The sequence below is a fragment of the Mixophyes fleayi genome, chromosome 1 (assembly GCF_038048845.1).
Source record: "Mixophyes fleayi isolate aMixFle1 chromosome 1, aMixFle1.hap1, whole genome shotgun sequence".
In the NCBI taxonomy this organism is placed as follows: Eukaryota; Metazoa; Chordata; class Amphibia; order Anura; family Limnodynastidae; genus Mixophyes; species Mixophyes fleayi.
The window spans coordinates 325,770,388-325,795,572 of NC_134402.1; the positions used below are offsets into that span (position 1 = coordinate 325,770,388).

At 39.1% G+C, this 25,185-nt stretch overlaps 1 protein-coding gene across 1 annotated transcript in view; it reads left to right on the forward strand.

Annotated features, from left to right (window-relative positions):
* The window catches only part of KIAA1671 (KIAA1671 ortholog), a 156,297-nt gene that overhangs the window by 43,685 nt on the left and 87,427 nt on the right, over nt 1–25,185 (forward strand). Inside the window, exons 4-5 of the mRNA XM_075214442.1 lie at nt 12,275–15,148; nt 15,649–15,774. Coding sequence (XP_075070543.1) covers nt 12,275–15,148; nt 15,649–15,774 — 3,000 coding nt within the window. The remainder of the gene's footprint in view (nt 1–12,274; nt 15,149–15,648; nt 15,775–25,185) is intronic.

Genomic DNA, 25,185 nt, shown 5'->3' on the forward strand with positions numbered 1-25,185 from the left:
CACATTTTTGAATGGGTTTATACTGGATGTGAATTGTTGTTCACTTAATTCTTTCTACACGCATAGGTTTGGTTCATTCTTGTGGTCATTTTTAACCAAACTGGCGGATCATTTCAGTATGTGGACCCTTTTTAAACTGATTGAATATTATCTGGCAGGTCAGCTGATAAACCACACCAAGTTGCATGTGTTGTCAGCTAATCTGTTAGTAGTCGGGGAGTGTGTGGCCAGTCACACTTTAGAGCCAGGATGAGTGACCAGACCTGTACAATATGATCAAATTGCTCACCGATATAACCATTTGGTGGTTAGGCCAACTGACTTCTAATGTCTGCCCTGCTTCATTTAGAATACAATTTATCCCATCTGAGTTGACTTCTATGTTTTGTAAGCTATGTCTGTGAACCAGTCTTGCAACCTAATAGTTTTCATTAAATTATAATTTCTTTTAAGCCTTTACTTGTATATATATTTTTATTTTATTTTACATATAATATGATTAATTTAAGACAATTAGGGATTTGTACAAAATATTAAAACATGATTAGTAAGGAGGACACAGTCTAAATGTCTTGGTGGTCTGTTTTTTGGGTTCAGGCTCACAGGTTAAGAACCACTGCTGACGATAATGACATTTCCCTCAGTAGATCATTAAATAACCTTGAATGGTGATGCAAACAAATCTACTTTTTTTTCTTTCTCTTCTATGGGACGATGTTCTGTCTTAACAATCAAGTTTCCTGTTTTTCCAAGCCATCCTTTTCAGATGATCTTCTTCCCTTGATGATACCAAGCATTTTTAGTGTTAATATATTTGAGTAGTGTGGTGGCACAGTTGTAATGTGAATGTGCTGTGATCTATAACATTCCACTTCCTAGTATGCTTTATAGCAGGGGTTGACAACCTCCGGTACGTGTGCCAGAAATGGCACGCAGCGGCCTGGAGTCTGGCACTCCGTAGCTGCTTTCACTGCAGCACATCGCCAAAACTGAATTGGTGCGCATGGGCTCTACAGGTTACTCGTATGTCAGCAAGAGGTAAGTCACACACACAGCTTACTATGTGGCATTATATTAATTGGGGGCACTTATGTGTGGCATAATTTGAAGATTTATTTGATGGTTCCATTGCTATCAATATTATCTTGATCTTGGTATCAGAAAATAAGAAATGATGAAATTGTGTATCTATATATACACACATACACAGCTGGCATACTAGGCTTGACTACATTTTAGCTGGTACACTGATAATGGTCGCCTAACCTCTCCTTTATAGTATTATATCAAAACCTTCTCGGACTCCTTTTTGATTGTCATGTACTATATATTATCCCGGGAACAAAATTAGACCATATCCAGCCTGCATACAAGTGTACTGCAATAAACTGTACTTCCATAGCAGTGTGCACATAAAATCAATACACTCTGACAGGAGTTGCTATAGAGAATAACTGGAGATGTAATGTGGAGGGGGGATATGTGGTATAATCAAACACGCTCCTCTGATCATCTCCAGCTATGGTTTATTGGTGTGACAGGCTGGTCTATAGAGAGAGGGTTTAACCTGTAAAAAATACCGCACAGCAGTACATAATGCACAGAGTCCTGGAACCAGTAATACGTGCCCGTGCATTACATTTACAGGATTTCTTGTGTGGTCACATGCTTTCTTGCATCTTGATAAAGGAACATGTTTTTTATGCTTCCCATTGAACATTAAATATATTGAGAGTACACCCGTAATTAAATTCAAGCACCTCCATTTACAGTAAACCAGACCTATTGCAATTCACTTACTTTACCTGTCTCTCTGGTATAAACTTGGACCTGTGTACCATAAAAGCCTTTGGGATTTTAATTAACTAGAGATTAATAGAAATTTGCTCTAACCACATGCCCAGCAGAGGGATCTGTAAGTAGTACTCCCAATATGTCTTCACCACCATCCCACCAGATGTGGTTCAAAATACTATATCAAGCTGGTCACTCTATATGGCTCAACTTTGTGTGCTTGACCCCAGATAGCGCTTAATTGTGTAAAATACACTTTCCGTCAGATAGTGCTCTGCTTTACAGACAGGTCACAGGAATGGGTCTGCTTCATACCCTGAGCAACAGCAAGGGCTCAATTTGTACACTCGCCATCATAAAAGTTTCTGTTTTGTACACTAGCAACAACAATAGATTGAGCTTTGTATACTTGTCTGTACTTCTTTTCTTTTTATTCTCTGTTTGTGTACTGCAAAGTAATTCTTTTATATACCAGAATGGGTTCCCCTATTGTATACTGGTCAACTGGGTATAATCAGCTGGTTGCATAATTGTCTACTGGTCATTTGGGTGAGCTCAGAGGTCCTTCTCCTAGATAGATATAGATAGATATAGATATATATGGATATATATATATATATATATATATATATATATATATATATATATCTATATCTATATCTGTATGTGTAGAAGATATTTTTGCACCCTTTATTAAAAGTGGCTGTATAAAAAAACATCAACTTATATTTATATACTGTGTGTGCGTGTATATATAGATAATATCTATCCTATCTATCTCTTTTTATAGCTGTGCCCAGAGAAACTGCTGCATACATTGGTTAGAAAATCACTATACTGTCTCCACAGCAATGATCTATCTCGCCTAATCAAAAACTTTGTACCATATTTCAATAATGTGTGTTGTTTACCAGCCAGACTGCTGACCCTTGGAACATACCATGTAATTTTAATACTTCGCACACAGGAAATCACTTCATGGAGGTCACGGGAATCAGAGCCTCTTTTTGCTGCAGGGCTTGTAGGGTATTTTTGGCTCTGGTTAATATGCTGTCTGAAAGGCGTATAGTTTTTTCACATGTACTAGTTCAACCATTTCCTGCTTTCTTTCCCGAGATTGTTTAGGGTTCACAAAAACAATGTGGGTGAAGATTAAATCCAAGCTGTGTTTTCTTTCTTTCTTTGTTCTAAAAAATCCTAAGGGAAGGAGAATGAAGGAGACAACAAGTTTTACTTCACTCCTGTTGCCTGTATATTCTGTTAGAAAGCGGGTACAGACAGAACAACCTGTGGCTAATTCAGTTTGTCCAAATGCTCTCAACAATACAGATTATTTCAGGGGGTGAGTCTGCTGATCGTGTGTGAGGCAATGACTTGTTTACTTGTATAATTATGTAAGCGAGGAAAAGGCTGCATGTCACAGGGCCAGTGTCCTAAATATAGACAGAAGAATGGAGCCAATCGGGAAGCCATAGACTGAGTATGTGATAAAGGAACAGGGGTCACAGCGGCTCAGAACGCAGATATGAGCCAACTTCCTGTGGGGCAATTGTGATGTCAAATACACCTCTAGAGACCTTCAATGCACATATCCTGTGAGGGTCCAGTCATAGCAGGTGACCTGTTTCTTGCCTGCTGTTAGAACTACAATTTACAACTCTTTGTTGCTCTGAGATCCTGGGTTGGAGATGTGCATAGTCTTTGCCCCTGAATTAGACCTTTTAGGGTTTGTCATTTAGGGAAAAGCTCTATTTTGCAATTTGATATTTACATATTTGTATTTTATTGTAACAGCTTTATGTCTTTACTTCCCTCCACTTCTGCATTGAACTCCATTGCTCTTCTGCAGTGGCCTATCTCTACATCTTTATTGATCCTTGAATAGTCCCATTTTTTTTTTTTAATTTGAAAGAGTGACATGATATATTCTAACCTCTTGTTCTTTGATTCATTGTATATTGGACTATCTTCTATACCCTCCTCTCTGCTTCTCCGAGATGCACACACTATGGTCCCTTGTTTCCCTGATAAGCTTTTATGACGTTGAGTAAGCACCAAAATAGCAGCCATGATGTGCATTATTTATATAGACCTCTTCTTTAGCCTGTGCTTCCAGAACTGATCAAATTCTTAGAGTAGATAACATGTTACATTGGTCTTTTACATGGTAATAAGAATTTGGGGGTCACACAGGTTTGTTAATTGTCCTATTTTTTAACAAAAGACTTGGAAAAGGCTGGAGTACAGAACTCTCCTTTAGGTGTCTGCTATTCCAGAATAGCAAGAGACAGGCACACCATGATGGGAGTGACTCTTAGTGATGGAGTCACGCCCCTGGAACATAGTGCCAGCTTCTTGCAGTTTTGGAATAAAATGCTCCTAAGGGAGACTTCTTCACTCGGCTCGTCACCGCAGCCTTTCAAATGTCCTATTTAGGTATGTAAAGGGATGAACCAGCTTATGCTGCTGGTCCGTAATATGACATGCTTATGGCTTAGTGTGCAGTGTCCAGGAAGACTGCACTTCCAGCAGCTGGTGAATGTATTTAAAGCAAGGGAAAGCACTACTTGTTTGTAGAAAACATCACTTGGACATGTTCCGGCGATTTCAGCCCTTATGCTATCATAAGGACTGAATCTTCATTTTTTAATTGCTATCAGTGTGAATAAAGGAAGTTTGTTTAACCCCCTTTGCTGGGCTCTGTCTCTTGCTTTCAGTATATTTTGCTAGGAGTCTGGCTGGAGATTATATGCATGATCAGACTGTCATCTTGAACATGTCTGAGCTGTGTCTGCTCTACAGAAACCATTTGATATGCTCTTTGAGAGTAAGGTTTTCAGTTCCCATTTTGTTTGATAATGTACGTCAGAGAGATGACATTTTAATGGAAGTATAAAATACACTTAATGCCGTTCTTAATTTACTGCCTATGTTCCATAACAGACAATCAAGCAGTTAAGGTTGCAATGGGTTTCCTAATGAAAACTGAATTTGCTCATATTAATATCTACTTCAAAGTTATTTTCTTATGTGAATTGGTAGTTTACATTGACAGTTTTTAAAGGGCTGTGTTAGCGGTTGTGGAAGTTATGTCTTTCTACATAATCTGACAGCGGGGGACAATTAGTAGATCGCTGTGCTTAGATCTTGTTGTTTAAACACTGCAGCGTAGTGCTTGTATCACTTCCTATACTTATGTACTTTCATCTGAAAATTATTATGCACTGCTCAATTCAAATTCATGTTAACAGATTGTCAGTAAAAAGCTACACTTAGCATCTCTCTTCAGGACATACAGCCTGTGCACTTAAAGCAACCTGACTTTGGATCAGCCAGTGTCCACTGTGTTTATTGTTCGCTTGGGTATCTGAGCGTAATAATAGTTCTTCCCCTTCAACTGTCGTTTCCCGTCCAGTTTTTTATATGCCTCGTCAGTGGAACTGGTCAGGTTAGTTTGACAGATGAGGATGTGGATAGGGTACTGTTTGATGAGATTGAATTTGGGTAGTTACCTACCAAAGCCTCTATTGATCTAGAAGATTAGAGAAACGTGAAGTTTATCTGATGTTACATGGCCAATTCCTGTCTGATTACTAGGAATAATAAAAAAATACTACGTGGATTTAGGATTAGTAGTGTGCCCACTATAGGGAGGAATAAACCATTTTTGTAGTAAGTTGTGTAGGCATTTGAATAGGTGCTCCCGTTAATCTTTTAGAAGTAGTGATTGAGCTGTTTGGCAGTGAGTTTAAGAAGACTAGAGTTAATTTTGATAGCTCTAAAGCTTTGTACACACTACAGAAAATTTCCCCCCTGATGGGATACCTTTAACGATTTTACCAACGACTGAAGGTCCCGATCAACATGCTGATTCATGTGTGCACACTATGCACGATTTACCTTCAGATCTGTGCTCTTCATCTGTCATAACCATCTGCTGAAAAGATTGTGACTCTGTACACCCTCTGGAGTTCTGCCTACACTGCAGGTTGTGAGTGCATATACACTGCAGAATTTGGCTGTCGTTGTTCCATCGTTCATAGAGATTTTCCGGTTATAAAATCAAATGAAACGATAGGATGTGCTGTGGTACGATAAAACATGATTGTGGGAGCCTACACACTAATTAAATATCGAACTTAACAGTGATTTATCATGTGATTGGCACGATAATCGGGTGAAAACCCTGTAGTTAGTACCTAGCTTAAGCCTAAATTCTCCCCCACATTCCTAGCCGATAGAACTAATGTCTGGCTTGATAACATTCAAATTCAAGTAGATGGGTATAAAAAAAAAAAATAATCAGCTTTCAGTGCATTAAGTTAGAGGCAGTAGAATGAGACCTAGAAGTCATCAAGTATATAGGGGGCAATGCGTTCCTCCAAAACAATCAATAGACACTTTACCACCATCTGGCTCTTTTTAAGGGTTGGCTACATGGTCACAAGGTGCCGCTGGGAGACGGAGGCCACACACCAGTGTGGGGGAATGGTTGTGGTGGTTCCAGAGCACAGCTGTGAGGCAGAAGGGGGATCCACTGAGCTTATTTTCAGTCCATCAAAATGTGTTTTAACTGAATCTGTTATTTTCTAAAGGCCTAACATTTGTCTCCACATATTAATTCGATGAATTCCAATGGTCTGTGGACCATTGTGAAATGAGTAGAAAACTTAGATTTAATGAATTATTTATTGATAAATCAGTACAGTTGGATACTAAGATTTGTTTAAAAAGGTTGGTTCTTTTGATTCACCATCTTATAATGTGATTTTGAAAATGTTTTTGAGACTGGTTGATGAAGCGGTGAGATCAGATAGAGAATAGATCCTTTGTTAATTGTCCAGAGACAAAAGATTAGCTTTGAAATCGCTTATGCCTAATGATCGGTTTGTTACAAGACCAGCGGGCGAGTGGGAGCGGTTGGTCTCCAGGACTCTTGTCGTTTAATCTCCTGCTCATAATCTTAAATTATCAGATGTAAGCACCTACCATGAGGTTGATAAGAATCCTATGCTTATGGTAAAATCCAAGGTTGATGTCCTGGTGGATATTGGTTTCAAAAATTGATGTAATGAAATGATTGATGTCTTTCTCACCACTGAACATCCAGTGTGCCAGATTATGTACACAAGTCCCAAAATATATAAAACCATGACTAAGCCACTCGGTCCTCGGTCATTTTGGCACGGGACTCGTTATCACTACCAATAGTTCAGTTTCTTGATTTTTATTTACAGCCAATAGTCATGAGGAACTTTTTAGGCATCCTAGGATACCTCTATCTTGAATAAGATATTCCCGAACATGCTTTGTTGACCGTACTGAATGTTTACTTCCTCTACACAATCATCCTTATGGTATAGAGGCAGTTAGAGAGGCATTGATTAGGGGTCAGTATGATGACCTCCTATAGATTACGTGGTTGAAAATGGTATTGGGAGTACAACTTTTTAAATGTACAGATGGAACTCAATGGGATCCAGCTTACTGCCATCGTATGCTAATATCTTTATGAATAGATATGAAAGAGTAACAATTTTACTGAAATTTGGCACTTATATTCTGTACTATAGATGTTTTATTAATGTTGTGTTTTTGAATTGAATAGGCATTGCGCTAGGTTTTAATGATATGATCAGAGATATTAATGGCTTGGGCAACTCTGTGAAGTACACCTGAGATGCATAAGACAAAAATAGATTTCTTGGATGTTTAGATTTATCAGAAAGATAATAAGTTAAGTACAAGGATGTATTTAAACCTACAGACAGAAACACTTTACTCTTTTCTGCTATCCACCATCCCCCTACTTTAAAGAATAATTAATCTGTTTCCTGACAAATACATGTTTTGTGGAACAACTGGGAAACTGACTTGGCTGTAAATCAATTTAGCGAAACCACTGTGGGTTTTAGTAACATGTATTCTCTCTTAGTGGAATAATAATAATAATTTATTATTATTATTATTATTATTATTATTAGCGTAGATTTGTAAGCTGCCACAGTGCTTCGCAGCACCGTACAGTAGGGAAAACAGTACATACATAAAACAGGGACACACAAGGTAGACAAAAGAAATACAGACATGAAAACAAAAGATACGTAGGCCCCCATTCATTAGAGTGCTTACATTCTAAGTGTAAGAGGGCACAGCTGAACCAAGAGGAGCAAATGTGGTTCAGAGTGGGATAGTTGTGAGTGTGAATAGTGTTATTGGGGATGAGGTCACATCTAAAAAAGAGATGGGTTTTCAAAGAGTGTCTTAAGATTTGAAGGCTCTGGGAAAGTCTGATTGAGCCTGGTAGTGAATGGCCTAATTGGGGAGCAGCATGGGAGAAGTCTTGTGGACGGGAGTGAGATGTGGTTACTAGAGACGAGACAAGGTGCAGGTCAGAGGTAGATCAAAGCGAGCGGGAGGGAGAGTATTTTGATTTTGAGATTTGAGATGTATGCAGGGGTGGTGTTGCTGAGGGCTTTGTAGTTAAGGGTGATCAATTTGAATTTGATTCTGGAGGACACAGGGAGGCAGTGTAGGGATTTGCAAAGTGGTGCAGCAGATGTGGAGCGGTGATAGAGGATCAGTCTTGCAGCAGTATTTAGGATGGATTGAAGTGTGGATATACGGGTGTCAGAAATGCCAGATAGCAGGAGTTTGCAATAGTCAAGATAGGAATGATGAGAGAATGGATAAGAGTTTTTGTGGTATGTTTAGTAAGAAAAGGACGTTTTCTGGCAAAATAAAAAAATGTTTTTTTGTTTTTTTTAAACAAGTTTTATTAACAGTCAAGAGTACAATATAACAGAAATCAGAGGCATTTGCAAATGACATGGCATAAACAATTAAAGGATCGCTTCAGTCAATGAAAGGAACCATACTCGGAGTCCATGTAAAAGCGAGAATAGAGTGACCGGAGGGAGAGGAAGGAGGAGGAAAATGGAGAGATAGGAAGTGAGTGGAAGTTGTGAAACGCCAGAATAGAGAGAAGATAGAGATTGAAAAAAAGAAGAGTGAAGAAAGGAAGGGGGGGGGGGGGCAGAGGGGTGGTGTGGCAGAAATCGCCATTAGAGACAAGGGTAGGGGGAGGGGGAGCATAGCCTATGTAAAGGGGGACTGGTATTGAAAATAGGACATCCAAGGTTCCCAAACCGTATTGAAGGTTTTGGAGATGTTGCGTAAGTCACTGGTCATAAATTCCATTTGGTGGCCCTGCCAAATCCTGGCGACCACGGTGGAAATAGGGGAGGGAGAAATTTCTTTACAGTTGGAAGCAATTTGGCATGTGGCAGCAGAGAGGATGTGGCGAACCAGTTTGTATTGATGTTTAGTGGCGGAAGGGAATCCAAGGGGCAGAAGGAAGAATTTGGGTTCCAAGAGGAGAGAAATTTGAATTACTGATTCCATCAGGGACTTGACCTCTTGCCAGAAAGGGATTATTTTCAGACAAGACCACCATATATGTAAGAATGTGCCTGCGTCGGAGCATGAACGCCAACATCTGTCCGAGGATTCTTGTAATATCTTATGTAGATGGGTAGGATTATAGTACCAGCGAAACAGAAGCTTATAGACCTTTTCTTTTATTCGTACACAAATTGAGCTAGAAGCGGCATTGTCCCAGATTTCAGTACAGTCGTCCTCATCGCCTAGGTCTTGTTCATATGGCATTTCATGAGCATTCTGGCAATTTTTTTTAAGGTGGAGTCAACAGGACCTGGGGAGAGTCTGGATGCACATGCCTATTTTTCCTGCTTCCAACATATCAACTTCAAGAACTGACTGTTACCTTGCTGTCTAACATATCCCACCCCTTGACAGGTGCCAGGTCTCTCTCTCCTCTCCTTTCTCTCCTCTCTTCACATATAGATATATAATATTCCAGATCTTATGTCTAGATTGGATAATTAAAACTCCCCGAATAGACAGTAATGCATGGAAATAGATAACAATGACAGAGAGCCTGATGAAGTTCTGGTAGTTCTCTTGAACTCCTGGGAGTGAAACAATACAGAAATGGCAGTCGCTCATTCACTGTATAAACTAACTAGTGCCTAGCAGTGTACTGGGGGATTTCTCTATTTTATCCTTCCTGGGAGAGCAGTCCACCCTCCCGCATCCATCCCACTTCCTACTGGGATGGTGGCTTCAGTGATTGTATGGGGGCAGGGCATAATGGCGTGAATTGCTACGTAACGACCCCCACCGCAGTTATCACCTGAGGGGTTAGAAAAAGTAGTCACGTATACATATTTTAATGTTTCAAAAATCTCTGTACAGTTTGTGTAAGGTGATTGGCAATTGGTTTTATTTTGCTAGGAATAAAAGAACTGTACGAGGTCTGAACACATACGTGTGACTCCAATGTAATGCGCTACTTTGACTTATTTCCTGTCCTAATTTATCAAATTCGGATCAGTCCCTGTTCATAATTTCTTACTTTACTTATAACAATTTTGCTGATTATTTTCTCTTAAGAAACTTGTCCCATCTCTCTAAGCATAGCAGTACAAGGGGATCATTCACAGTCATCTAATTCCTAACACTTGACTGTGGGTGAGAAATGTGCTGGTTGGGTGGGTGGAAACTACTATGCAATAGTGAATTCTTACAGTCCCTCAGTTGTGTGATCCTTCAGCCTATGATGAACAATGGATATTGAAGTGTCTAAATCAAGCCTGTTTTGCTCAGTGAATACTAGTGCTGCTGTATTTTTGTTTGTCTACATTTCACAGGGACTGAAATGTGTTTCATACAGCAGTTATTCAAAGCTGTCAAATCGTGCCCCTAGTCTAATATTGACTTATTTCATTTTTATTTTATTTTTTTTACACTGTATGAGGCCGTTCCCAATTTCTCTCCATCTGTATTAAACATTTACTCAAATGATGATATTACAATCTCAAATATCTATGATCTTATTTAACCACTGTCAAAGTAAGTAGTCTGTGTTTTATTGATGGTAAGACAGAATAATATGGACTGCTCCTAAACATTGCCTATACTTAGGGCCTGATTCATGTTCAGACGTACATCCATTTGCGTAGCATGTTTTGTGTGAAATCCCTCTGTGCATCCAGCGAAACAGACGTTGGGCCAATGAACACAATTGTATGTATTTCATGTCTGAGCACATGCAGATTCCTACTGCCTACAGCTGAGAGCCAGAACTGGGGAGGGAGGGGGTGGATTAATGTAGGCCATGTGCAGTAAGAGCAGTCCAATGTAGATGCACCCAATTCAAGTTCTATGTTGTCATCTGTATCTTTTGCACCCACCACAGGGCAGGTATAAATTGTGACTGCTAGTGATGACTGACATGGTATAGGCTTTGAATTTAAAGGTACGCATGTGCGTGTCGGCTATCACAGAACTGCTGTATGCAACTAAAACTATAACAATGAATTATATGCATTGAAAGCCTCTTTATGTAATGTAAAAAAATTCTAAACATTTTTTTTAAATATATATGATTTTTACTATTAAGAGTTATTGATGTGACCATTTGCTTTACTTACATGTGTGTACTCTGTAGTTCTGTGCGGCTAGTACTGTTTTAAGCAATTTACTTTTAGACTTGAAACAAGCACATTATAAATATATATGTTTGTGTTCGTCAACATAGCCATCATCTCAATCCAGCATTTTTATTTTTGCTGCCTGTCCTCTTGATTAGGAATATTGCATTACTCAAATACCAAATTGCAAATCTGGGAAAATAACCCCTGTAAGCCACATGAGAGTTTAATTGAAATTAATCAAACATTCCCTTAAGAGGACTGGCATGTATCCTTGTGACCATAATTTTATATAAAGCCAGACAGCAATTTTCAATGTTTAATTTAAACACCCACTCCAGTATCTGCACCCCCAAGATTTACGGCTCTGCAGGCCCCCTCACTCTTTTCTCTTCTGGTTGTGAATTATCACAGTGAAACCGAAAGCCCAAAGAGGCCTCCACTTTGTATGAAAGATCAGAGCGGGGTATTCAAAGTGGTAAATCTTACCTCTGTGGATATGAGCCGTCGCGCCACACAGCAGCTACATGGGTAGCTGTGTCACTAGTTACACTACTGTGTGCATTCCTTTTATTGGATAATTTTTTTTTATCCCCTCCCCCATCATCTTTTATAGTCCATGAAGAGCAGTTCCATAGACATATAACTTTAATATAACCTTAATAACCGCACAAACTCAACATTTAATGCCTATGTAAAAATAGAATCCTTTGTGTAATCTGGAAAATGCTAAATGTTTTAGAACTTGTTTTTCTTGCAGTAGTATTTAGCTAAGATGAGATGAAAGAAATGCCTTGCTGTATTGTTATCCCCCTATAAGTACATGAAATACTTCTGCATGTTTCATCTGTTGTATGCTAATAATATTATCACAATAACGCTGTTTTAGATTTGTGTACATATAACTATCAAACTTGCATATTATTTATATTATATTATATATTTATTGGGGTTTTTTTCTCCAGGAAAAAACAGACTGGAGAACCAGTGAATTATCAGAGGAGAAGCAAATAAGACCAAGGAGATCATTCAGAAGAGTAGATGAACGTTTACAGCTTGAGGACAGACCGATTGTTCCCAAAGAGAGGAGGAGCACTTACAAAGACAACACATATGACACTGAAACTGATGTGTTTGAAAAAGAGAAAAAATCTGCTGAAGTGGACAAACCTGTGAAAACTGTGAAAGCTACTATGTTTGAACATAATGTAGAAAGGCATAATGCTGCTAAGGTTTATCCTATATCAAGCTATACTCCCAAATGCGAAGTCTCGACTGAAAGTCCAGGAGTGAAGCATGAATCATCGAGTTGGTCAGAGTGGTTAAGTGGGGATAGTGTGTATCCCGTACCACAACTCCACAAAGACTATGAAGTCTCAGACAGGATTAGTGAAAAGTCATTTGGAAAGTTTTCATCTTCTACAGAGATTGGTAATGTACAAAGAGATGTGCTACAAAACCTCAAAAAAGTAGATGATAACAGGAGAATAGAGCCAAGGTATGAAGTTATCCAATCAGTTGGGGAAAAAGTCTTAAGTGAATCCGTTCAAATGGCGCCAGAAGATAAAGCAAAGAGTCTTCGATCCCAAAGATCTTTCCACAAAAAAGAAAGGGAACAGGACAGATTAGATGTGGAGGAGAATTTCTCAGAGCGCCCAGCAAGTCTTCACAGAAGTAGGAGTGAATACATAAAGAGGAGAACCCAGGACAGTCCACAGGACAGTTCATCTAATATATCTTTTTCTAGAGATCTTGATGTTCCTTTTGATAGTAAAAATGTTTTTAGAGCAGAAAAGTTTGATTTGGTAAAGTCCCCAACTGAGAGTCCTTACATAAGAGAGAGGACATATTTATCCAGTAAAAACAAAAGCATAGGAGACATGAAAGTGTCTAATTTTCAAGACAAGTCCTATATATTGGACAACAAAGCAAAAAGGGAGAATGCCTTGGAAAACGATCCTCTGGATTACTCTTCTTTTGGAAGGAGTACAGAAGATGGTAAGGGAATGAAGAGCTATTTTAGTGATTTTAATCACAAAAACTACAAGTCAATTAGAGACTCTGTAGAGCAAGACTTGATAACTACATCTAAAACTGTTAAAGATGAACCAACTGTAACTAGTTCAAATGTTAAAGAAGTTAAAGATTCATCTCCAGTTCAAGAGTTGAAATCACAATCGTACCATATGGACAGGTTCCCATCTGACAATGAACCAGGACCAGTAACCAAGAAAAGCCCTAAAAATGAATCAAATGACTTTTTTAATGTAATGTTAAATCAAGAAATTGAGCAAATAAAGAAAGATTTAACTCTCTCTCCGTCCACAAAACAAGCTGATCCCTTACCGACAATTAAACCGCCCAAGGAAGAATCTAAAGAAGACTCTAATTGGATGACAAGGAAAGGCTCATTTCACAATAGGGATGCAAGCAACAATCTTGCAATGACACCATCTGATCTGTTCAAGTATGGGCATGATGAATCAAGGAAACAAATAGATTTGACATTAAAAAGTGAAAATAAAGACAAAGTGAACACCTCTACTGTTAAAGACCTACCTCCAGTAGAGAGCAAGGCAACATATTTTGCAGTAACAGGTGTGGATAACAAAAAAGAGAAGAATTATAACAATTTTGAAAGTCTTAGTAGTAGTGCTACCAATTTGACAACCAATGAATCTTCTTTTAAGCCTGATATGAAAGTGAGCACCACATATTCAAGATTACAAAGTGATTATTTCACACAAGATGAAAAAAATGCAAAAGATTCGATGGGAACCTCAAGTGCATCAAAGGAATTCAAAACGTACAGAAATCAGAAAGCTCTAGAAGATGATTTGATGGGAAAGTCAGAAAAGACTTCAGATAGACAGAATTCTATTGACATTGATGCATTGCTTAAGAGATACAAGCAAAAGCCAAGTCCAGACGATAAAGGTCCTTCATACAGAGATTCTCATGTCAAACCTCCACAGAAAAGCTATGAGATGGAACCTGAGAATACACAAGAGCCAGGTCTTAAAGCTTCTCCTCTTAATCTTGATGCAATGTACAAATCAAAAGTTGTGGACATTGATTCTCTGATGGCAGACTATAATGCCAATCAACAGAAAGATCAGGAAAAAAAGTTCTGGGGTGATGATGAAAATCTGTCAAAGTGGGAAAGTTCTAGATCTTTCAAGGATAGTGTCTCAAAAGGTTCTAGCAACAAATGGAAAGATCCACCAAGACACTTTACTACTACTACTACTACTGAAGGCTACCAGTATGAGTCTGTTGCATCATGGTACACTTCTCAAGAAACTACCTCAACGAAAGACGATCCACATAAAAGTTCAGTTCTCTTAGATAATAGGCATTCTCTTGTTGAGTCATATCATGAGAAAAATTCAGATAAAGGAAGGGATGATCATGTTATCCGTGCTCATCCAGAAAAGAGTCAGAATCTAGTTACTTTAGATTCTTTACTGGAGTCCTCCGTAAGAACTCGTAGTAACTATAAGGCACGATCCACACAGATCCTTGAAATGCCGCCAATAATGGCAGAGAAATCCACCCCACGTACACCTGTCAAAAACAAGCTAATTGAAGTGCGTGTCGATGGTGAGGATGAAAATATTGGTGTGGTGAAGTATGAACGTGAGAGCTCTATAAAATACATTCCAGCAGATGAGAGACAACCACTTTCTGATGGAAGACCATCAAGAAAAGCCAGCGATTTAATCAATCTGATGTTAGAAAATAAAGAAAAGAGAGTGGAACAGCACCGTCGGTTAGTAGAGCTTCCACAAGAGCCAAGAACACACCGATCGAAAGAACGGACACAGTGGGAAAGCAAGGTATAAAATGGTGTTTCATACTTGTTCTCTACAACTGTATGTGTGTTTTTTTTTTTTATGGACTTTTTAATTAATGGTAAACAGTAAGTCCTGTACAGACACATATCAATAAATATACATTATAAAGCATACCCGCAAAAATTGATTCAGGGTAAATTAGCAGCTTGTGTTGCCAAGTGTTTGGAGAAACTGACTGTGTACTGACATCCTGACAATTGAGCGTACCACTGGTGCAAAATGAATGCATGTGTGTATCTGTCCTCAGAAATAAATTGCTTTTGCTAGCAAATCGAGGGCATATAGAACACCCCACCAATATTCCACTAACTCTGATATAGTTAGAACAGCCTTTAATTGTCTGTGGTTCAATTTGTGTTGCCAGTGATCTGGATCTTACACATTTCTGTAAAAATTTCATCTTTAGCCATATATTTATGTGGCCCATGTTGACTTAATGGGAGATGTATTTTCAAAAAAATTCATTGGTATTTGTGTTTCAGGAAAATTCAGAAAATGAAAGAACCAAACAACGGGCAACAACATTGCGGGAGTTGGAAACGGTAACCGATCCATCTGTGAGGAAAACTCGAAGTCGACAAAGAGCACGAGCAGTGCAGGCAGAAGAGGTAGGAACTTGTTTTTTGTTGTGCCAGTGAATAATAAAAACTTAATTTATTAAGCTGTGAATAGGAAATGGTTCATTAAGAAAAAATTTTGTTGGGCTTCTTGCTTTTAAAAAAATTTGTTTGTCATCTCTCACTCAAGTAAATAGTAATATTGAGTAACCAGATTCAATGTTTGTGTTGCCAGTTTAATGATTCTGTTTTGTAGTTTCATAAAGGTGTTTATTGTTTTAAATAAAACATTTAGAAAATATAGTCTGATCGTAGAGCACTTCTGCGTTACCACTTGAAGTTAATGGTCGACGGCTGCATAGGGTCCCCCAGAAGCTTCAAGGATTTTTGATAGTGTAAATTTAATTTTAGATGCATTATAACACTGTATAGTATACTATTAAATTATACTAGACCACCCGCCTCTGTATCCCTTCCAGCTCTCCTTCATTCTCCTGTGTCTCTTCACCTTTCCCTAATGGCACCTGTGTACACACCTCTCCCTTGTACACTTACATTCTTCCTCACATCTCTAGTGTCTCTTCACCTTCCCATAATGTCTCCCATGTGTTTCTTCACCTTTCCGTATGTCCTCATTTTGTCCCTTCTCCTTTCCCTTATGTTTCTTTTGTCTATCAACTCTCCCCATGTGTCCCTACTTTCATCCGAGGTATTCCCTTTCTCACACCCCACGTGCTCTCCTTTGTGTCACATCACATATTACTCTCCATTATTTATCCCCTGCTCATACCTTTACCTCCCTCCTCTCCCCTTTTCTCCTGCTCCTGTCCCTATATACCTCTTCCTTCTCACTAGTGCCAGAAAATATCACCCTCGCCCTATTTTAGGCGGAACAAATTAACACAACACAAGCCTATAGCAGTCTGTATGGCTTTCAAGGACAGGTTTACACAGAACTCTGTCTGCCTTGTAAGGTATGGAGGGAGGCTGAGAGAGGTTGATTCACTGTCAGGTATAGGGAAAATACAGTGGGACATGTGTCTGACACATCAAGTGTCTGCAATCTCCATTTAGAAATGTTTGCCATGCCTACAGCACTGGTCGCTACCCCTTCTCCGCACCCCTACACCAATTCCCCCCCCCCCCCCCCCCCTCCGCCTTTTGGACCAAAACTGCAATCTTGGAGCCTTGCCATTCTACTGGGACAGGAGTGTAATAAATGTGTGCTCCCATTATTTGCAAGCAAAATGCCTATTTGCAGGGTGTGCATAATCTTCAAAGGCAGTGGGAATTTAGTAGTGCCAGTATGTAACACCGCCCCCTAGCGGCCCACTTCAAGCATTGCGCTTACTCAAAAAAAGAAGTGTATGGGTACTACAGCCACATGGACATTTTTATACATTTTAATCCATGCCTGCATTGATTTAGTTGTTGGATACTTTTTAGCAGAGTGTATCAAACACCTGGAATGTAACCTTTTTCCCCCTTCAGTGGATAAGCTCATATGTGCTCAGTGTACATACTCGCCCCCACCTCTGCGTCCTCTGCTCAACATTAGCAGGTTTTAATTCCAGTGTAAATGGCTACAATTGTTCAGATGGGGTTATTTCCTTTAAGCTATTGACTGATCAGAATCTATAATAACACATAATTTCAGCCTTCAAGATGAGCCACTAAAATAGCAAGAAATGTATGCATGCATCATTTGAGGCTGACTGGTAGAGTAATAAAATCTATAATATATTTAAAGGAACATCAGTGAAGTTATTTCAGTTCACAGTTCTGCTTTAATTCTTCACTGCTTTATATTTCCATACTTCTATTTGCTGCAGGGCATTAGGTCTTGTTCACATTAACCATCATCCTTTCAACCAAGATTATAAAACCAGGTCATAAATCAGCAGACATCAGCTCCCAGGCATTCTGAACTGCTGATCACATACATCTGGCCTTCGGGCTTTATCTAGTTGAAGATTTTAAAGTTCATTGCCAAGTCCACTAGGTCAATGCTTCTAGTGTACTCATTTCTCTAGGAAATATGTATTTATTTATTTTTCCCTTCTTCTTTTCTTTTGTGTGGATCAGCTAGAGACACAGGACACTTTCTTATATTTTTCTTGCAATACATTATAAGTGGAACATATATGTTATACAGGGGCGAGAGGACAGCAGGAATAATGATCATTGATCCCTAAAACAACGTGACAAGTGTTGGCAGCAATGGAAAACGATGCATAGGCTAAAATTGAACGTCTCAGTATTTTTAGATCCTTTAGTTTGGACCCTTGCTTCGTCATTGTGTACAGCACGTGCATGTTGTCATATGCATGAATTATCCCTAGACTTACAAGGTTGTTCCTGTGGCTTCACTTTGTGTGCGTTCAAAGGTTAAAGCGATGTATGTGGTTTACTTGTGTTCGGGCTAGGTTATTAGATAAGCCTTTAGAACCGGGCTAATGGAGGTCTTGACCTTTAGCAGCCACCTTTCCTGTAGAACTGATGTTGTTTGGAGGTACTCGGATGCCCCCAGGTCTTAAGCTCTAGGGTAGTAAAGGCTTATCAGTATAACCGTAGTGCAGGGTAGAGGAAACCAGAATACTGGAGGCAGGTACCAGGGACAGGTTAGGGGTCATTGGTCAGTAGCGAGCAGGATAACTAGAGAACAGGCCAGAGGTCAGGGCAGGTTGCAAGCAAGGAGAATCCAATAAACAGGCAGAAGTCAGGGACAATCGGCAGGGTGCAGAACAAGCCGAGGGAATCGGACAGATTATAGACAGTATCCACATGGACATGAAGCAGGTCAGCAAGTGTGTGAACAGAAGCTATAACCGGCAGGGAGGCTAGGACCTACCTACCTTAAATACTAGCTTGGGCCAATCTGGAACCAGAGGCACAGGGAGCTGTAATTAGTGACAAGAGGCTAATAATTAATTACTTTACTTTGCGCTCGTTCCCGACTGGTCCCCCTTATGTCGTGACGCAGCGCTTATAGAAGGAGTGTCCTGGCCGTTGTCCTGGTGACAGCCGGGATGGGGAGGAAGTGACTCCCCGGTCGTCATGGTGATGTCCGTGATGCAAACAGAAGGTAAACACGAGCCACCGTGGCTCGTAACAACTTGGTCACTTAGCAAAGTAAAAAAAAAAAATCAAAATTTGAGTGCATTTCTACTTCTACTGGTATTGAAAGTCAATTTTAAGGAGCATTTGACTATGGTCTGAGAACCGTAATCTTTATATCCTGTTAGTAGTGATGTTAGGCTTCTATAAAACAAATGCAGCAAGATTGTGATGTCAAATGGACCTTTTTAACTAAATGTAATTTATCCAAATTGTTAATGTTCTCTCACTTTCAGTGACACCCTAAACACATTCAACTTTAAATTGTTACATTTGTTTACTAGAAATACTCAGTCTCGCAAAACAATAATACATAATAACCTTGATTTACTTTTCACAATAGAGATATGATCCTTGTAACCAATTCTGTTCTCCATACAGCATGCTATAAAATAAAATGTCTGAACTGTATTAAGTAAACCCAATGACCGTAGCATGTGGGATTGGATCCTTCAGCTCCATCACCTCTTGTTTTCAGTGTGCTTTTCATGAGTATCTAGGATAGAGCTCTGTCACTCTGGAATCTTTGACGCCTATGAAACACATCCATTGACATCAGTAGTAATTGCTTCCAAGAGGGAGGTCCTTGGATGCTTTCTTGTCTCCAAAGTTCTATGGTTACTGGAGGGCTGAAGTAGTCCAACACTGTATATGCTGTCAGCATGCTGCAATTATATCACATGGAAAGCCCATTAAAACAAGATGTAAATGAGATCTTAGTTCCTATAACTGAAAATGTAACAAGAGCTGCTCCCTAGTAGTAGTTATATTAGCAGAGGGTTATATTCACTATAAGTCACTTTTTCCTTTTTGATGAATAACCAGTTCTTCTGTTCATATGAAATTGGTGCTCTGATGTGCACTAACAGTCCTGGTTTGAATTGAATATACTCAACATATTAACATCTTTATTGTGGCCCAAGATAAGAGCATCGACTACTTTGGGGTCGATTTAGCAATTTAGTTTGGAGTAGGAGAGGTTTACCAGGAAATTATTTATGTAATAGTCTTGATGCGCTTCACAGTGGTCTAATCACTGAAGCAAAACACTGAGCAAAAATCTGAATGCAAAGTGTAATAGCATGCAAATGGTTTGCATCCAGAAAGATGCAAATACAGATCATTCTAATTCATTATGTTGATTTCTGTATTGTAGTGTGATACAGGGAAAACAAAATGAATCTTAGAGGTAACCTTATTCTTTGTACTACAATTGTAGTTCTGGGCATGTGCCACAAGAGGGAACTAGTTACTGATTTATGCATCCTTACTACATTCTGAAACTTGTAAAACCTTTTCAGGTCAATTCTTCACTCCATATTAAATTAAGCAAGTGTTTTGTTGTGTGGATATCCTTTAAAAGCAAGGATAGTTATCAGACACACACACTTTGGTATACATTTATGTAGAGTAGTTTAATATGTCCAGTACTGGAGGCAAGATTTATAAGCAAAGTAATTTTATTTATATACCTAACTAAAATTGTGACTACATGTAATTTATTTAACATAATGCAGATAGTAGTATTTCTTTTCTTGTTAATGGCTAAGCTTGTAAGGAAACAGACCCTAATACTTGGCTCCATGCTTCTGCTCTGCATAAATCCGCCTAGCTTACAGGTATTTCTAAATGATATCTGGTTAGATTGCAAAGCAACTGTTCTAAAACAAATGCTTCTGTGGATCAGCTAAGTTACTTATAAACTGATTTTTTTTGAAAATTAATGTGACCCCAAACTGTTAGAACCAATTACAATCCAAGTTGCTGTTATGAATTGTGATAAAATTCCTAAATGCACAGTGGTATGGACCTTTAAGTGCTAATTTAATGAATTTCGCCGCTTCAGTTCCTGATCGCTGATGTTCTTCTTATGGTCCCGTGCCCCATCCCTCCTGGGCCAGGGTAGATTCAGCGGGTCCCAGCAGTGTTGGGCTGCCTTTTCCACTCCTTGAGTTCTGAGAGTGGATGAAAGCATCGCTGGGAGTACCCATAGCAGCTTCGTGCAGTGTTTGCCTGAACACAGGGGCGAGGGAAGGGAACCGGCAGTGTTTTGGACTTCAAAAGCCTTTTTGCCATGTGGGGACCAGAGAGCAGCAGTGACAGACTCTTTTCATATAGAACAGTCAGGATTCTAATGAGTCCTGACACTGCACTGCCCCTGGAGGCATCAGGGAGCAAAGCAGCACAGAGTTCAGAGCTCTGGTTGTGTTAGTAGCAGGCCTGCTGCTCAGAGTTCTGTGTCCTGTCCACCTGTAACCTCAAGTCCTGGAAGTAGTTTGGACAGGAGATTTAAAGATGAAATATCAAATCCCAGGCTGGCAGTGCATGGACAGTGGGGAAAAAGACAAACCCCTGCCACTGTCTACAATGTTGTGAATTGGGTACAGACTGATTCACATTCAGGATAAGTGAATGAACTCGGACTGGTTAAAGGATCAGGGGGCTGGATTACTCCCGGCCAACCTGTGTGTAAAATCTGTATAAAAAAAATGGTCAGTAAAGCCCCATTAAAAGTGTTTTCCATCTGTATGTCTTTGGCTGTGTGTTTGTATCATCACTACCTTTTAGTGGTGTGTAACATCATCATCATTTATTTATATAGCGCCAACATATTCCGTAGCGCTTTACAATTGGGGACAAACCTAGTAAACTAATAAACAAACTGGGTAAAACAGACAAAGAGGTGAGAAGGCCCTGCTCGCAAGCTTACAATCTATGGGACAATGGGTTTTTGACACATGGGGTTAAGTCTACATTTTGCATTTCGGCCCAGCCAGACTGCAAAGGTAAAAGTGACTCCTAAGCTAAGAGTTAAGAATTACTATTGAGCAATAAGCACTACTCTTCCTAAGGATCATTCTCTGTTCACGCAAGTAGCTTATTATCTGCAGAAATCCTGTGGCCTACAGATAAGAGCTGCACATTCTCCAGCAAAGAGGTAATGCAGTATCTACACACACCACCCAGAAGTAAGCAGTGTCTGGCAGTGATGACTTATTAGACAGAGCATACCATGATGGTGCACAGTTGGCATTTACAGGAGATTAGTGTCTGGTGGGCATGTAGTATCATTAGGGGTGGCCAGTAATGGCAGGATAAGAGGAATCCCAAGGTAAATCTGTAATAATCCTCCCCCAGACAGTAGCAGAGAAAGGTCATACTGTCACAGTACAGTTTTACACACATTATGGGTATTTATTTTAAAAATAGACTGTTAACATTACAGGTAATATTTCTTTGATTTTATGTTTCTGGTTTATTTACTTTCCTGTATCTGAGCTCAGTATATTGGGTGTACTGTAAGAGAAGGCTATATAAATATATTAGACTAAAAATGTTCCATACCTGCCAAGTGTCCTGGTTTGAGGGGACTGTCCCACCGTCATGAGTACTTTTGTCCTGATTCCATGAAAGTTGTGAGGTTCACTACAATTTTAAGGGTGTTTTAAGCTTAAGGTTTCTGGAGCACTAGGAACGCCACCCAAGTGTTATGAACATACCCCCTTCTCTAGTGATGGGTAGTTCACAAATGATTAGTTCAAATTAACTAATCTTCAAAGTGAACTAAATCATTTAGTTCACAGCTCTGGCAAAGATTATTTCACCAGGAACTAAATAAAGTGGGAGGAGTTAGAGATAAAGCAGAACAGCTCCAGCAGCCTCACTCACTGTCTCCTTCACACTGGCTCTTTTGTTTCTATTCAGCTCTCTCCTTTAATACTCATGAGTCAGTACCTCTAAACTGCCAAAGGTGGCACTGCTGTGCTCAGACATTGTGTGAGACTCTGGAGCTGATCACTGACTGAGTCATTCTCTCAGGAGTTCATTAGTTCATCTAGTTAATTTCACTCAGTGACTCATACAAGTCTTCGAATCTTTGCACTCTTTCGAGTCTTTGCACTCTTTCGAGTCTTTGCACTCTTTCGAGTCTTTGCACTCTTTCGAGTCTTTGCACTCTTTCGAGTCTTTTCAATCATTTAGATCAGTGGTTCCCAAACGGTGCGCCTAGGCTCCCTGGGGTGCCCCGGCGATCTCACAGGGGTGCCTCGGCCAGGACTAGTGGTAAGCAAGGTGCGGGACTACTTGGTAATAATTTTGGCTTAGGGGTGCCTTGAAAAAATTTTGGAGACCCTAAGGGTGCCTTGAACTGAAAAAGTTTGGAATCCACTGATTTAGATCATTTAGCTCATGAGTCACAGGATACATTCCCTTCCCTGTCAGCTCCAGACACACTGCAATGCTGAGTGCTGCATGTTATATACTGTAGTTCTGTTTACTGCACCATATATACAGGGGAGATGTATTAAACCTTCAAGAGAGATAAAGTGGAAATGTTGCCCATAGCAACTAATCAGTTTCTGTCATTTTATAGACTCTGCTAGATAAATGACAGAAGCTGATTAGTCATAATTGCCAACATTATGTTGGTTACGTCTGGGAGTTCCAGGAGCGGGGTATTGGCGTAGGGGGCGGGGCTTCGTGAATTGCGACATTTTGACCCCATCCCCAGTGACTTGATGTGATCTTTTTACAGCTGTAAAAATTCCCCCTAAGGTTTGATACATCTCCCCTATATCCTGATTGCACTGATCTCAATTTTAAAAGCAAAAAAGTGACACTTTATAATACTCTGAATTTGGTTCTTTTTCATTTGCATATTATGGAAATAAAAAATAATAATGAAAATGTAATTAACTTTGCAGAGCTCCACATGTCACTACTGGTTTTTGTATAAGTGATTGCCCTTTTTAAAATATTAAAAATGATCTGACATATTAAACTTATCTGATCATTTTAACAGGACTATAACTCATCTAATGAGATGTAGTATATATGCCTACATTATGTGTAATAGACTAGATCTATGTCTCCAACCACTTCTCTCAGCAGTGTTCCAGAGCCAGTGATCTAACTGAACTAACTGAGCTAAATGAACTACTGAGTCAAATGAGTGAAATGAACTAATCTTTTGTGTGAACTAGATCAGAATGAACTAATCTTCAAAATGAACTAGATTTCCCATCACTACCCTTCTCCTGATTTCAGAGATGGCTAATGAAGGAGGCATGAGGTTCTGATACCCATGAGATTAACTGACGTTTTACAAAACAAACAGGCCTAATGATCCATGAGCTAACATTGCTTGGAATACAAGAGGTTAACGTGAGTTTTAGAAGAGGTGACCTGAATGGATTTTTATAATTAATACTTTGATTCCATCTGGATTTAATGATTGCAGTTTTGCTACTGTTTTTAAATGTGCTTTGTATCTTATTAATGCAATGTGTGTTAAACATTTATTACATTCTTTCAGATTGCAACAAGAGCGAGTGCTATATACCTCACATATTTAACGCTCCGTTCCTACCATGTCCATATTTCTTTCTAATCCGCATGCAGAAGGTTTTAATTTTTTTTTATTTTTTTTTCTCTGTAACGAATAACAGAGTTGCTGACCTGTGCTAAAACTCCAATTGTGTATGGTGGGGACAACCGTAAGGGTCTCTCGGTGAAATACATGGGCTCTTGTTTGTAAATGCAGAGTTTTTACTTATTTAATCATAATAAAATGCATATTGAGCTATTGGAAGAATCTGCCATATGTAAGCCCCAATTTCCTGTCAAATGTGCAATGTTAAGACCTGCAAGTAGATCAGATAAGCGCCTGAGGCTAAAATATGAGTGCACGCAAAGGTCTGTTTTGACGTTGGCCCACATACCTTACCATTTCACCTGTGTGTGTCTTAGGACATTTGAAACCTGATTACAGATATCCTGTCACCAAATTGGACAATAACAAAGGATGTATACAGTGAATAGTTCATGTAACAAGCATTGGTTTGGATATGTTTTATAAATGTATTTCCTGTGTACTTCTGTGGTAATCTCTAAATCCATTTTCTGGCATATTTATAACCAGGAGCAATAATATATTCCATTGTAGATATATATTTTTGTTTTTTGTTTTTCTTATGTTTAGTACTATTGATAAAAACGTTTTCTCTCTTGGCTGGCCGTCGAGAAGATTAAGCATTCCCATTTTACAGTTCTGTATGTTTTATGGCACTAACTGAGGACTGATCCCAGTGAAAAAAACTAAAATAATCCAAAATTATTATTTTTTTCTTTAAACTATTACACAAAACGTAAGCGCATAAAATGACATTTCATGATAGATAAAGATAAACTGTGTATATTTTAGCAACATAAATGTTCAAATGGAACAGTGTCTTTGGTCAAGTTATAATGAAACAATGTCTGTTTGCTATGTGAAAGATAATTGACATCCTCCTATACTAAAGATTTTGAAAGCAAGAAAAGTGAGCAATTCGATTTTATCCCTGT